This window comes from Cricetulus griseus, chromosome 2 (genome assembly GCF_003668045.3).
Source record: "Cricetulus griseus strain 17A/GY chromosome 2, alternate assembly CriGri-PICRH-1.0, whole genome shotgun sequence".
Classification (NCBI taxonomy): Eukaryota; Metazoa; Chordata; class Mammalia; order Rodentia; family Cricetidae; genus Cricetulus; species Cricetulus griseus.
The window spans coordinates 19,153,909-19,167,824 of NC_048595.1; the positions used below are offsets into that span (position 1 = coordinate 19,153,909).

At 44.9% G+C, this 13,916-nt stretch overlaps 1 protein-coding gene across 4 annotated transcripts in view; it reads left to right on the plus strand.

The window, feature by feature from the left end:
* The window catches only part of Cep85 (centrosomal protein 85), a 36,235-nt gene extending 22,563 nt beyond the window's left edge, over positions 1–13,672 (plus strand). For 3 of the 4 annotated variants that reach the window (XM_027399621.2, XM_027399622.2, XM_027399623.2), the window contains 7 exons: positions 3,294–3,446; positions 3,926–4,080; positions 6,136–6,229; positions 7,100–7,150; positions 9,225–9,332; positions 10,891–11,116; positions 12,048–13,672. In XM_027399621.2, coding sequence (XP_027255422.1) covers positions 3,294–3,446; positions 3,926–4,080; positions 6,136–6,229; positions 7,100–7,150; positions 9,225–9,332; positions 10,891–11,116; positions 12,048–12,208 — 948 coding nt within the window. In that variant the 3' untranslated portion in view covers positions 12,209–13,672. Of the gene's footprint in view, positions 1–3,293; positions 3,447–3,925; positions 4,081–6,135; positions 6,230–7,099; positions 7,151–9,111; positions 9,333–10,890; positions 11,117–12,047 lie in introns of those variants that run through there. The other variant, XR_004768143.1, reaches the window with a different exon arrangement.
* Positions 13,673–13,916: the final 244 nt, after the last annotated feature.

Consider the following 13,916-nt stretch of genomic DNA (forward strand, 5'->3'; position numbering starts at 1 on the left):
TTTTTTTTTTTTTTTTTTAAATCTCATGTCTTTATTATGGGGCAAGTACATAGAAGACAACCTATGAGAATTAGTTTTCTTTTTCCATTATGTGGATTCTAGGAATTGAACTCAGGTTGTCAGACTTGATAGCAAATGCCTTTAGCCATTGAGCTATTTCATCAGCTTTTTTTTTTTTTTTTTTTTTTTTTTTTTTTTTTTTTGTGGTTGTTGTTGTTTTGTTTTGTTTTTTCTTTTGCTTTTTTTGAAATTGTGATCTCACTGTGTTTTCCAGACTGGCCTGCTTCTGCCACACTAAGCTTTCTTTTCAAGGGTGTGGAGGGGGTTGTTTTTGTTTGTTTTTTATTCTGAGACAGCCCTGGCTGTCCTGGAACTAGCTCTGTAGACTAGGCTGGCCTCGAACTCACAGAGATCTGCCTGCCTCTGCCTCCCAAGTAATGGGATTAAAGATATGCACCCGCAGGCTACTAGGCTTTCTTTTGCCTTTGTATTCGGTCTAAGACTTCACCCCATGTGTGAGGCCATCACAATTTAGGGTTTGTCTTCCCACCTCCGGTAACCTAATCTAGATAAATCCCTCACAGATGTGGCAAAAGGCTTATCTACTCAGTGGTTCTATATCCTATCAATCAACAGTACTAACCATGTGGCTTGTTAAATTGTGGTGTGCAGTTAGATAGATAGCTCAGTGGGCAAAAGGCTTTCTGCAAAGCCTGATGACCTGAGTTCAGTCCCTAGTTCCCACAGGGAAGGAGAGAGCTAACTCCTGAAAGTTATTCTTTGACATCCACATGTGTGCCACATATACCCACACATACACACATATACACAATAATTTTAAAGGGGAAAAGTGTCAGGCAAGGTGGTGCATGATTTTAATCCCAACACTCAGGAGGCAAAGGCAGACATATTTCTGTGAGTTTGTGAGCAGCCTGGTTTATATATAGCAAGTTCTAGGGTAACTAAGGCTACATAGTGAGACTCTACCACCAAAAAACAACGAGGGGGGGGTAGGTTTGACTTTTGATTCTCAGTTGCTTAGAGTCTTGGATTTGTACATATACTTTTACTTGTACTTGTTTTCAGACCCATATTGCACCCTCTTTCTTGCCAAGAGTTGACACTCATGGGTCTTCAAGCCTCTCATTTGACCTCTCAGGTTTATAGTTCAAGTCTCTTGTTGGGAAAGCCCACATGAGGGTGATTAACTTGCACTGAGATTAACAATGCATTCCTTGAATTTTCAGGTCTGTAATTGAGACCTGCCTCCAGAGTGCCTGGGAGGAAGTTAGAGGTACTATGCGCTTGAAGTACAGAGGCTCATGGGAGTGGTCTGTAACTTCCAGGAAGATTAATCCTCTGCCATGAGTAATTTCTCTTTCTCTCTGCATACTTTGATCCTTTGAAAACATGTTAAAATATCACATACATTTTATTTTAAAGATTTTATTTTTATTTGTATATGTCACATACCTGCAGTTTCATGCAGATGCCCTAACAAAGTGTTGGGTTTTCTAGAACTGGAGTTACAGGAGGTTATGACATGGGTGCTCTTAACTGCCAACATTAAAGCAGCCCCTGGCTGGTCTCAACTCAAGAAGATCCACCAACCTCTGACTCCTGAGTGCTGGGGTTAGAAGAATGTGCCACCACACCCAGCTCGTCTTTTTTTTTTTTTTTTTTTCAAAAGTTAATACTTTATGTTTTACATGTGGTCACTTTATCTTTTTAGCGTTTATTCTAGAATTGATTTGTCATTTTTCAGTAAACTTCCCAGGAGATGTTGGTACAAATTGAAATGTGAGAATTACAGGTTCAGAGCTTTTTGCAGCCTAGACCTGGGATACAGCTTTTAACTTATTTTCAAGATTGTCATGTCTTTGGATGGAAGAGTATGGGTGTGTCTCTGCACTGACAAAATTCTCTGCCTCATTTTTCTGCTTTTGTTCCCCCTAGAGCTTCCTTATTTATAAGCCAAAGACAACATCTCCTTTCAACAACACTTTATTATAGAGTTTCTTCTGGGACAAACATTGTGCTATGCTTTAGGGATATGATAATTTAGCCAAATGGATGTAATCCATAGAAATAGCCATTCCTATCAAAGAGTTTATCTTATCAGACAGATGATTATGTTATAGCAATGCTACTGTTTTGTTTTGTTTGTTTTTTATGTGCATTTGTGTTTTGCCTGCCTGTATGTCTGTGTGAGTGTGTCAGATCTTGGAACTATATACAGTTGTTAGCGGCCATGTGGGTGCTGGAAATTGAACCCAGGGTCTCTGGAAGAGCAGCCAGTGCTCTTAACCAATGAGCCATCTCTCCAGCCCCTGTTTTGTTTATTTTTAATGTGTTCCTGTGTTTTGCCTGTGTGTTTGCCAATTCACTATATTCATGTAGTGCCCTTGGGGGCAGAAGGTGTCAGATCCCCTGAAACTGGAGGTATAGATGGTTGTGTGGTACCATGTGAGTACTGGGAATAGAGCCTGGGTCCTCTACAAGACCAGCCACTGTTCTGACTACTGAGTCTTCCCTCCAATCCAGAAACTAGTTTCAGTTTTTTGTTTTTTTTATTATTGTTACTATTATAAAATGGTGTGTGTGTGTGTGTGTGTGTGTGTGTGTGTGTGTGTGTGTGTGTGTGTGTGGTTTGTTTTTTGTTTTTCAAGGCAGGATTTCTCTGTGAAGCAGCCCTGGCTGACTTGAAACTCTTTGTAGACCAGGCTAGCCTTGAACTCACAGAGATCCTGCGCCATGGTGGCGCAGGATTAATTAATTTAATTAATAAAATTAAATAAAATTTTATTTAAGGGATTTTGCTTCCTCAGTTGTCTGTCCAGGTCACTTGGGTTCAAGATTTTTATAACTAGCCCTTTCTCAAAGAAAGACGCTAAGTCCACTTGTGCTATCAGCCCTTTTATTCTTTATGTCTCCTTGGAATAGAAGCACATAGTCACGATAACTCAGGGTTCTCCACCTGAGGATTTCTGTTCATTTCTTCAAACAATTTACTTTAGGAACCATGTTAAGGTAGATCTGTGTCTCGCTGACGGGATGGATACCAGTTTTTTGAAACTACCTTAGGTGCTCTTTATCCCTACCCTTTGCTGGAAAGTTCAGGAATGTTACCTCTGTAGTTTATGTTCCAGTCTAAATGTCAAAGGTTACATAGCTTCCTGTCTTCTTTGTGGGAAAGAAAACTCATACCTCCAAGGGCAGAGACAGTAGTCACTGAAAAATCCATAGCCTTAGAGCAATAAATGGAAACAGACTTTTAACATTTCTTTCACTAGGTCAAAGGTCGTGATAAACATATCAATAATTTGAAAAAGAAATGTCAGAAGGAAGCAGAGCAGAACCGGGAGAAGCAGCAGCGTATTGAAACCTTGGAACGATACCTAGCTGACCTGCCCACCCTTGAAGATCATCAGAAGCAGACCGAGCAGGTAGCAGCAATCTCTGGTTATATTGGGTACAAGAAGGGAGTGGCCAGGCAGGGGGTGGTTCTCATTATCTGACTTATTGAAAGAAGTATTTCAAAGGAGTCATCTCTAACTAGATACACAACTGGATGCTTTTTTTTTTTTTTTTTTTAATTTGAGGTACAGTCTCTCTATGTAGTCCTGGAACTTACTCTGTAGACCAGGCTGGCCTCTTAACTCAAAGAGATCACCTATCTCTTCTTATGAGTGCTGGGATTAAAGGTGTGTGTCAGCACACCAACCTTGTTTTGTTTCTTGGAGACAAGGTCTCATTGTAAATCCCTGGCTGGTCTAGAACTCATTATGTAGAGCAGACTGGCTTGAACTCGGGGAGGTCTACTTGCCTCTGGCTGGGATTAAAGGCAAGTGCCACCATACCCAGTTTAAGACCGAAGATGTGGGGGATCATCATCCTTAGCTAAGCATGGAATCATGTCTTATAGCTTAAGGATGCTGAGTTGAAGAACACAGAACTGCAGGAGAGAGTGGCTGAGCTGGAGACTTTGGTGGAGGACACCCAGGCAACCTGCAGAGAGAAGGAGGTTCAGCTGGAAAGCCTGAGACAAAAAGAAGCAGAATTCTTCTCTGCTAGACATAGGTAATGCCCTCTAGACTTGAGGAGAGGAGAGAGTTTTGTATTGGTGCAGTGATACTACCCTACTTACATATTTGAATTTGAGTGAATGTGGAGGCAAGCATGCATGCTCACACACACATCCTGCTCTTGCTCTTAGAGCTTTGTTTTCTTTGGATTGTGACGAATAGGAAAATTGCTTATGGGTGGAGAATTTATCTTTGTGGTGTAGTGTGGGTTTATCATAGCATGATTGGGAAAACACTTCTGTCTTAGGGGTTTGGTTTTTTGTTTTGTTTTCTTCAAGATAGGGTTTCTCTATGTAGTTTTGTAGATCAGACTGGCCTCGAACTTGCAGAGATCTGCCTGCCTCTGCATCCCAGGTGCTGGGAATAAGGGTGTGTGCCACCACCACTGGCTTTCTTAGGGTTTTTATTTCTGTGAAGAGAAGCCATGACCATAACAACTCTTATAAAGGAAAACATTTATTTGGGGTGTCTTGCTTACAGTTTCAGAGGTTCAGGCCATTATGATCATGGTGAGGAGCATGGTGTCATGAAGGCAGACATGGTCCTGGAGCTGAGTCCTACATCTTGCAGACAACAGGAAGTCAATTGACACACTGGACAGTATCCTGAGTGTAGGAAATCTTGAAGCCCACCCCCACAGTGACACACTTCCTCCAAAAGGCCATGCCCGCTCTAACAAAGCTACATCTCCTATTAGTGCCACTTCCTATGAGATCATAGGGACCAAAGTACCACACCATCTCAGTGCGTAGCACAAAAGCCTTCAGAGCCAGGCATGGTGATGCACACTTTTAATCACAGCACTCGCACTCAGGAGGCAGAAACAGATCTTTATGATTTTGAGGCCAGCCTAGTCTACATAATTCCAGGCCAGCTAAAGCTACATAGTGAGACTATCTCAAAAGAAAGGAAAATAGTTTATAAAGTAGGAAATGAAGTAATCTATTTTTTCAGAAATGAATCCTGGTTCTGGATTATCCACATTTTGAGACTGTAAGCTAAAGGCTACCAGGAGCATCTATTTCTCATCAGCCCTCAGAATTGATTTTTGTTTTTTAGTGGGGTATGTTTGAGATAAGGTCTTATTATGTACCTTGCCTGGCCTCGAGCTCACAAAGATCCATTGACCTCCACATCCCCTTCCCCTCAAATGCTGGGATCACAGGTGTGAATCACCACTCCCAGCCCTCTGAATTATTTCCAATTGCTAGGGTAGTCTCAGGGCATCTTGGAGTTAATAACATTTTTTTTTTTTTTTTTTTGAGACAGGGTTTCTCTGTGTAGCTTTGGAGGCTGTCCTGGAACTCTCTCTGTAGGCCAGGCTGGCCTCAAACTCACTGAGACCTGCCTGCCTCTGCCTCAAAAGTGCTGGGGTTAAAGACATGCGCCACCACTGCCCGGCCAAGCTCAATTTCTTATGTAGCCAAGCTCAATTTCTTATGTAGCCCAAGAACACCTCATTAGGGATCTGTTCTAGAAAATTCTTCAGTCAAGGCTTTGAGGGTTCCTCAAAGTGAGTTCCCTTAAGATGACTTACACTAAGATGACTTGTACCTAGGTGACAATTAAAGATAACTTAAGACAGGGACAAAGCTGGCTCTGCCCATAAACAATATGTACCAAGAAAAGAAAGATAGTTTTCTTTTGTTTATTTCTCCAAATCCTAGCTTAATTTATGCTGGCTGTGAAATCCAGCAAATCCTCCTGTCTCTGGTTTCCAGTACATACTGGAATTTCAGGTATATGTCACCATGCTTAGCAAAAAGAGCTCTTGTATCTTTTTCAATTTCATTTTTTAATACCAAAACAGAACACAAGAGTCTTTGGCAAATAAGGAATTGATGGTATATTGTATAGATTCTGGCCCCTAGCAAAGGAAACTGGATATATTGAATATCCTCTGTCAGGGACACCCTGTATCATATCATCCTCAGCTATGGGTAGGAAGGTGGAATTGTTTTGCTCCAAAGACATAGTAAACAACAGAACCAAGAATTAAAGCCACAGTTGTTCTGATTTTATAGTTCTAGAAGAAAACATTGTCTTTCAGCTTGCAAGATAAACAGTCTGTGGAGGACACCAATGGAGAAGGTCTCGAAGTGGAAACAGAATCCCAGCAGAAGGAATGCGATTCCCTCCGAAAGGTGATTAAGGGTACCTGGGTTCTGGCCTGCATAAGTTGGCAGGAAAGAAGGGATTGTATACTGGGAAAGAATGAGGAAGTCTGTCTTATGTCTTAAGCCACCTAGGAACTGCTCCCAAGAGCTTTTCTCTCTTCTGAGAATTCAGCCCTGTATAGCAAGTTTGCATTTTAGGTATTCAGTCTCATGACAAGCAGGTTGCTTATCAGAAATACATGTGAAAGGTAGGGGGTAACATGCTCATCAGATGAACTAAAATCGTGAACTGAAGCCCGGGTGCACTGCAGTCATGTTCATCAAAAAATTATAACCAGTGACTGAGGTGGCCCAGGTTCTCAGCTCATCAAATACTCGACATCCAGTATCTGCTGATGAGATGGGTTACAGGTTAGCAGAAATGGTTCAGAGACTGCTTGAGCTCTTGAGGCACAGAAAGCTGGGACTGTTTAGGTTCTCTCCTGGAGTAGACCACTGTGACCAAAGCACTAAACCCATGCCCATTGTAACCCTGGAAAGGGAGACCCAGAAAACTGAATTTGTCATTTTCCAAAGAACCTCTATGTGTACTGGGTGTGTATAAAGTTAATTCCACTGACCTGCAGTCATTAGGTGATGGTCTCCCACCCCAAAAGTGCTCATGGGGACTATTGCATTCTTCTGTAAGACTCTATTATGACTAGAGCAGGGAGTCGCAGGACTGTGAAAGTAGATAATGAAGGAAGGTCAGGTTTAGGGTTAGAGTTGGATTTCTGTAGCTATCACTAAACACCCTGGTCTTAGAGTGGGTGGCAGCTGGCATTGAATCAAAGATCTTCATGTACTTCAGCCTTGTGCTTGTAGCCTTCTTGCTTTCTTGATAACTTTGCCTTTCAGATCGTGGAGCGGCAACAGCTGAAGATAGAGCAGCTGCACTCTCAAGTCCAGGTGAGCAGGAGGCTTTGGCCTGTGGTGGATAGAACTTAACTGATGGGAGCTTGGAATTCAGGTTAACATTTTGCCGCCCTCTCTGCCATGAGATTTGCTTGTAGTTTGGTATACAGTGCTTTGGGACCTCCTGTCTTGTTGAGAAGACGGATGATAGCCGTTTCAGCATAGTTCCCTGTGAGCCAGACTCTCCACCTTCGGGGGTGAACTCAGGAGAGAGTCTGTGAGAAGGGAATGTCAGGGACAAGTTTCTGGAGATCCTAGCATGAATGATGAGGCATTGGCCGGGCAAAGAGGAGCTGAGTGGGATGGAACTGGAATCCTATAGGAGGAACATCAAGGTGTGAGCCAGCATGGTTTAAATGTGAACCAGTAAAGCAGATTGATACTATTGAAGTATAGCCACGTACTGCTTACCTGTGGGGATACATTTTGAGAAATATGCAGTTAGATTATTTCTTCTTTGTGAACATTGAAGTATACTATTAAGACACTTCATCACTAGACTATCTTATAGAATCTCACGTTGATCAAAACATCTTAGACAATGTGTAACTAAGTTAGGTAGTGAGTGGAAAGCTGAGTGGAAGTGGTTATGTGAAGGTCTTGTCTGTCCTACAGTATTAGCTTTTTATTTTTCCTACATGTATGTCTGTGTACCATGTGTGTGCCTGGTGCCCACAGAGGTCAAAAAGGACATCAGATCCCCTGGCACTGTAGTTGTAGATGGTCATAAACAACCATGTGTGTGCTGGGCATCAAACCTAGGTCCTCTGTAAAAACAGCAAGTGCTTTTAACTGCTGAGCTATCTGTCCAGCTCTCTGCTGTGGGGTGGTTGGGTTTTTTGGGTTTTTTTTTTTTTTTTTTTTTTTTTTTGGCTTTTTGAGACAGGGTTTCTCTGTGTAGCTTTGGAGCCTGTCCTGGCACTCGCTCTAGAGACCAGGCTGGCCTTGAACTCACAGAGATCTGCCTGTCTCTGCCTCCCAAGTGCTGGGATTAAAGGAGTGTACCCACCAATGCCTGGCCGGGTGATGGAAATCTTATTAGAGCATTTAGTTATGGTGTGGTATGGTGAGGTTTGCACTTCAGACTCATCTAGAAGGTGACAAGCCAGAGATTGTTGCAGAAAATCTAGCAAGGTGATGGGGAACGTGGCATAAGGCTTGGCGACAGGAAAGAGATGGATGGAGACGGATGGAAGAGACACTTAGAAGGAATCAGTGACTGACAGGAACAGGGCTTTGAGGAGTAGAAAAGACTCCCGGTTCCTATTTTGGGCCAGAGTAGGAATGTTTATTACTTGCATTCTCTGAGAAATCTTGAGTGAAATAGGTTCACTCAGGTTTTTTGAACTCTAAAAGGTTTTACACCAGGGGCTGGTGATATGGATTATAGAAAAGGCGCTTTCTTGTGTGTCAGGATCAGAGTTGAGACTCCAGCAGCCATGTCAGTGCAGAGTGAGTGTGGCAGCCCAGCTGTAATTCCTGTGTTGGGAGTCAGCCAGATGCAAGATAAGGTGGGGAGGAATTAAGATAAGACACATGAGCCTCTGACTTTCACACAGGCCTGCCTTCACAGCTGTGTCTGTGTCGTCCCCTCCTTCAGTTCTTGTTGTCAGGAAGTAAGTAGTCACACCTGGTGAACTTCTAAAATGCCAGGGTTTGGGTTGTTAATGGCTCATGAAAGGGTTTAAATCAGTGGTTCTTGACCTTTGGGTCATGACCCTTCCACAGGGGTCACCTAAGCCTATCTGAAAATATAGATATTTACATTGTGATTCATAACAGTAGCAAAATTACAGTTATGAAATAGCAGCAAAAATAAATTTATGGTTGGAGGTCACCACAACATGGGGATCTGTATTAAAGGGTGGCAGCATTAGGAATGTTGAGAACCACTGGTTAAAGGAACACTGGAAAGTAACAGGTCTGAGCTCTTCTCATAATAACCCTGAAAGCAGCTGTGTGATGGGGTGTCGCGTCACTGTGTAGCCCACGTGAGAAGTGATACCATCCAAATCAGACTTATTAACCTGGGTGTGTTCTGCACAACATCTCACTATGTGGTCTTCAGAGCCTAAAGCAAGAACTGGCTCAAGAAGAAGGAATAAGCCAGGCTTTGAAAGAGGAGGCTCAGCGGAGGGAGACCGCCCTGCAGCAGATGCGCACAGCTGTGAAGGAGGTAAGCATTGTCTAGTTCCATAGAGCCTCCACCAATCTGGTTTCTCCATTTGCCCACCCATCCTTAACCCTACAGGAGTGTGGAAGGGGCTCTGAACTTCTTAGCAAAAGAATGGGTAGTAACATTATCCTGTGCGTTCAAGGCCCTAGGCCTGTTTTAGAGTGGCCAAAGAGACCCAGGAATGCTTTTTAGATGTGGGATCCCCTCCTTTTCTCCCTCCCAACTCAGTCTTCCTGAACTCACAGGTTTGGGATTGGAGGTGGGAGAGGTTGAGAAGACTGAGGGAGCAGGGTGTGGCTTTACGTATGTGTAATCCCAGCACCTGGGAGATTGAGGCTGAGTTGAAGGCATGTCTCATACACAAACAACCCTAAAATGAATGAAGACATGGTGGTACTTACGTAGTAAATAGAGTTGTTAGTAGGGCCCACTGAGTTCACTGGCCAAGTGCCTAGGAAGACATCTTCCAGAATTAGGATTGTTAAATGGCCCAGTGTGGGTGAAGGGCAGAGACCAGAGGTGTAGGGGATGAAGAGGGGAGACTCACAGGAAGAGGGAAGGCAAAGACAGCCTTACATAAATAGCTACTCTGCATAGGAAAGCCTAGCTGTAGTACAGTGAGAGCTTGAAATGCAGGATGCTAGAACTCTACCTCCCTGGAGGGAGGGAAGTGATGACTACAAGTTCAAAGCCAGTCTGGTTTACATAGTGAGTTCCATATAAGCCAGAGCTACCCTGTATCACACAAACAAGCAAAGATGGGTTAGGGAATGGAGCTCAATTGGTAGGGCACTTGCCTTGCGTACATGACGCCCTGAGCTCTAGTTGTAATGGTATATACTTGTGACCCCTGCACTTGGAAGGTGGGGACAGGAGGATCAGAAGATCAAGATCATCCTCAGCTATGTAGGAAGTTATGAGGCCATGCTGGGTTATGTGGCTGTGTGATAATACCCTGTCTCAAAAATGGGGGGAGGGGATATGCAAGATGCCTTTCTCGAAGCTCTGGATCTTCAGGTCTCTTACCTTTCCCAGCCCCACACCCAGTAGCTGTTAGCAAGCAGTCTTACTGTCTCCCTTGCCCCTCTTCTGGCAGCCTTTATCGGGCTGGCTGGTGGCCGCTTTTGTCAGGGTGACAGGGTGAGATTGAAAGCAGTGTCTACTCAGATTTCACTGTTCACGTTAAGCCAGCTCTAATAGCCTGGCTAACAGAGTTGGCTGAAAGACTGACTTCAGATAGAGTTCCTAGGGGGTGAGAGCATCTCTGGTTCCTGGACCGAAACCTGGAAGCTAATGACTCAGATCCTGCTGAGGAATAGTTTCCTTTCCAGTGCTGGGTCCCTAGGGCCTGGGCTCAGCCTACACACAGGAGGAGCTAGTATTTGTAGAGGGAAAAGAGGGATTTCAGGGAGGGGAAGGTGGCACCAAGCCTGTGTGGGTAACAATGGGGAGGAACATTGTGACTAAATTTCTCCTTCACACCCATGCACATTTAGATACACAGATCCTTGCCTTCCTTTTGGTCTTAATCAGTTTGTTTGTCCACCTGTTTGCTTAGCTCTCAGTGCAAAATCAGGACCTGATTGAGAAGAATCTGACGCTGCAAGAGCACTTGCGCCAGGCCCAACCAGGGTCCACATCTTCACCAGACACAGCCCAACTGGCATATGAGCTGCACCAGGAATTGGCCATTTGCCTTCAAGATCTGCAAGCTGTCTGCAGCATTGTGACCCAGAGGGCCCAGGGCCACAACCCTAACCTCTCTCTGCTCCTAGGCATTCATTGTGAGTCATCAAAAGTGCCTTCATTCTCTCATCCATCCAACTTTGCTGTCCTTATGGTAATTGTGAACCAGGTGCAGTAGCCTGGTCATTGCCTTGTGGGTGTTGTCAAAGTAAGTGTTCATTAAGTGTTTCACAAACAGGCCTCCTTAGAGGATGTTTGCACAGAAGGCAAACAGAAAGTAGGCTTCAGGCAACAGATTCTCAGCTCACTATTCCCAGCTTAGGTTGTTTTTTGTTTTGTTTTTTCCCCCCAAGATAGTGTTTCTCTTTGTGGTCCTGGCTGTCTTGGAACTCTGACTGTAGACCAACTGGCCTTAAACTCACAGAGCTCCACCTGCCTCTGCCTGCCTCCCAAGTGCTGGGATTAAAGGCATGTGCCGCCACCACCTGGCTACCAGCTTGTTCTTTAAAGGTGTCCTGTCTGAAAAGTGGGGACAGGGAAGATGCCATTTAGCTTTAGATCTTCAGGTCTCCTACGTTTCCCAGCCCCACACCCAGTGGTTGCTAGCAGACTTAGTGTCTCCCTTGCCCTCTTTATTCCTCTGACAGCCTGTGTGTTCTAAGTTTGGAGCTGTAGCTTGTAGTTAAGTTCTTAGAATAAGCAAAGCCCTGGCTCAGTCCTCAGTAATGGAGGGGGGAAAGCTGTGTCCTAAGATCATGGTTCTTTAAGAACTGCTTATTATTTGGGCTGGAGAGATGGCTCAGGGGTTAAGGGTACTGACTATTCTTCCAGGAGACCCGGGTTCAATTCCCAGCACCCACGTGGCAGCTCACAACTGTCTATAACTCCAACATCTGACACCCTCATACAGACGTACATTCAGGCAAAACACCAGTGCACATTAAAAATAAAAACCTTGCTATTCGTCTTGCCCATTCCTCATAAAGTTGCAATCGTGATTTACCAACATTCTTCAAATCTTCTCTTCAGCCACCCAGCACCCAGGGACTCAGCTAGATTTGCAGAAGCCAGATGTGGTCAGAAGAAAACTAGAAGAGGTTCAACAGCTGCGTCACGATATTGAAGACTTAAGGACCAGCCTATCAGACAGATATGCCCAGGACATGGGAGAAAACTGTGCCACACAGTGAGGAGGGCCAGAGAGGACCTGGCTGTTACTAGCCTCACCAGAGGTTCCTCCCCTGACAATCCTGCCTTCTGCTGCAGCACCCAGAGGGGAGACCCTGTATCTGGGGCCAGGGTTGATGTGAGAAGCCTGCCTGTTGTGCTATACACTGGCTTTGCCTTATTACTGGGTTATGTTTTACCTGTTTTCTTACTCTCAAAGGCTGAGTTACTAATTAACCTTTTTGTAGATGGAACTGATAAGGTCCTCACAAACTGTTCCCAGCCCTAACCTGACATCAGAAGCAAAGAGGCTGCTCAACTCCCCACTTCATCCTCCATGAAGGCCCATGTTCATTCCTACTCTATACCTTGGTCCTACTGATGCTCTATTACCAAAGGCCTAAAGGTTAAGTAGGAGTAACACCTTTTAAAAAACTCAGGCCCCGTGTACCAGCCTTCCTGGGAACTCAGCTGGCTTTCTGGGTTTTCTCAGGTAACCTGCTTCCTCAGGGCTGTTCCCACAGAGGCCTCAGGGTTATCTCCCCCTTAGCAAAGTCCCCACTAGGATTGCTGGCTTGGGGCCTACAGCAGGGCTCCTCAGCCTGCCTGCTGTTGTGTTACAGGAAACTCTTGGCCACCGCATGTCCCCTGGAGCCCTGACATGTGGTCAGCATAGCCTTTCTCCTTGGCTTGGGCCTTCCAGGTAGCCCCATTTGGGGTGCCTGAGTGCAGACTTCTCTGTGATTGCCCTGTGGTTCCTTGGTTGGACAGTTTCCCCCAGAAGACCACAGGGCAACTGTCAAGCTGCTCACCCCTTCCCAAGGCTGGGGCTGTAACCAGCCCTCTGATTCGTGCCTCTTGTTTGGGATTGGGGGGCTTTCCTTTCCCCTCTCTGACCTTGAAAGTTAGAGCTCCTAGTGAGGGTCAGCTCTAAGATAAGTGTTCAGTGTTTCCTGGTGGTTTGTGTTTCGCTAGGGCCTTTGGACCCTTGGCTTTATGGGTTTTCTTGCCTCCTGATTTAGGGATGGTCTTAGTTTTATCTGGTTGTTGGGCCAGTCCTCAACCTCCTTTGGTTTGGAGCTAGGGGCCCTGTATGTATGAGGAGCATAGTTTGGGAGATGCAGAGGCAGCCAAGATGGGACTTTGGCTAAGCCTCTGGGCTGTTAAAAGTATCCTGGACCTCCTGGGGGGCCTGAGTGGCCTTCTTTTCAAGTGTTTTCATTCATACGTTTGTATTTTATTTATGGGTGGTTTACCTTTCAGAGCAGCCACACCTGGCTGCCTATCCCCTCAGCCTCTGGGATCCTGCCTCCTAAAACCAGAGAGCTGCCTGTTTGGAGTCCACCCTATGTCACTGGGAGCCCAGCCTCCATGCTCACGGGTATTTTTTTCTTCATAAAGTTTATAAAGTTATTTATATGAATCTTTGTTATGTCGACTGGTTTGTATTGCCTATTTTGATTACAGAATAAAACATTTTAACAGATGCTTCGGTTTCCTGTTGCCTCCCAGAATCCCTTGCCCAGCCCTCACTTTGGCTTGTGGAGCCAAAGACTAGGTCAGAGCAACTTTAGGCAGATCCAGCTTGGTTTCTAAATCTCTTCCCACTTCTGCTTTGTGTGGGGACAAAAGAGGTCTCTGCCCCCCACTCTATTGCAGAGAGCTCCCCCCACCAGCCAGTCAGCACTACAAAGTTGCGACAGACCTCAAGAGAAGTCAACAGCTTCTGGG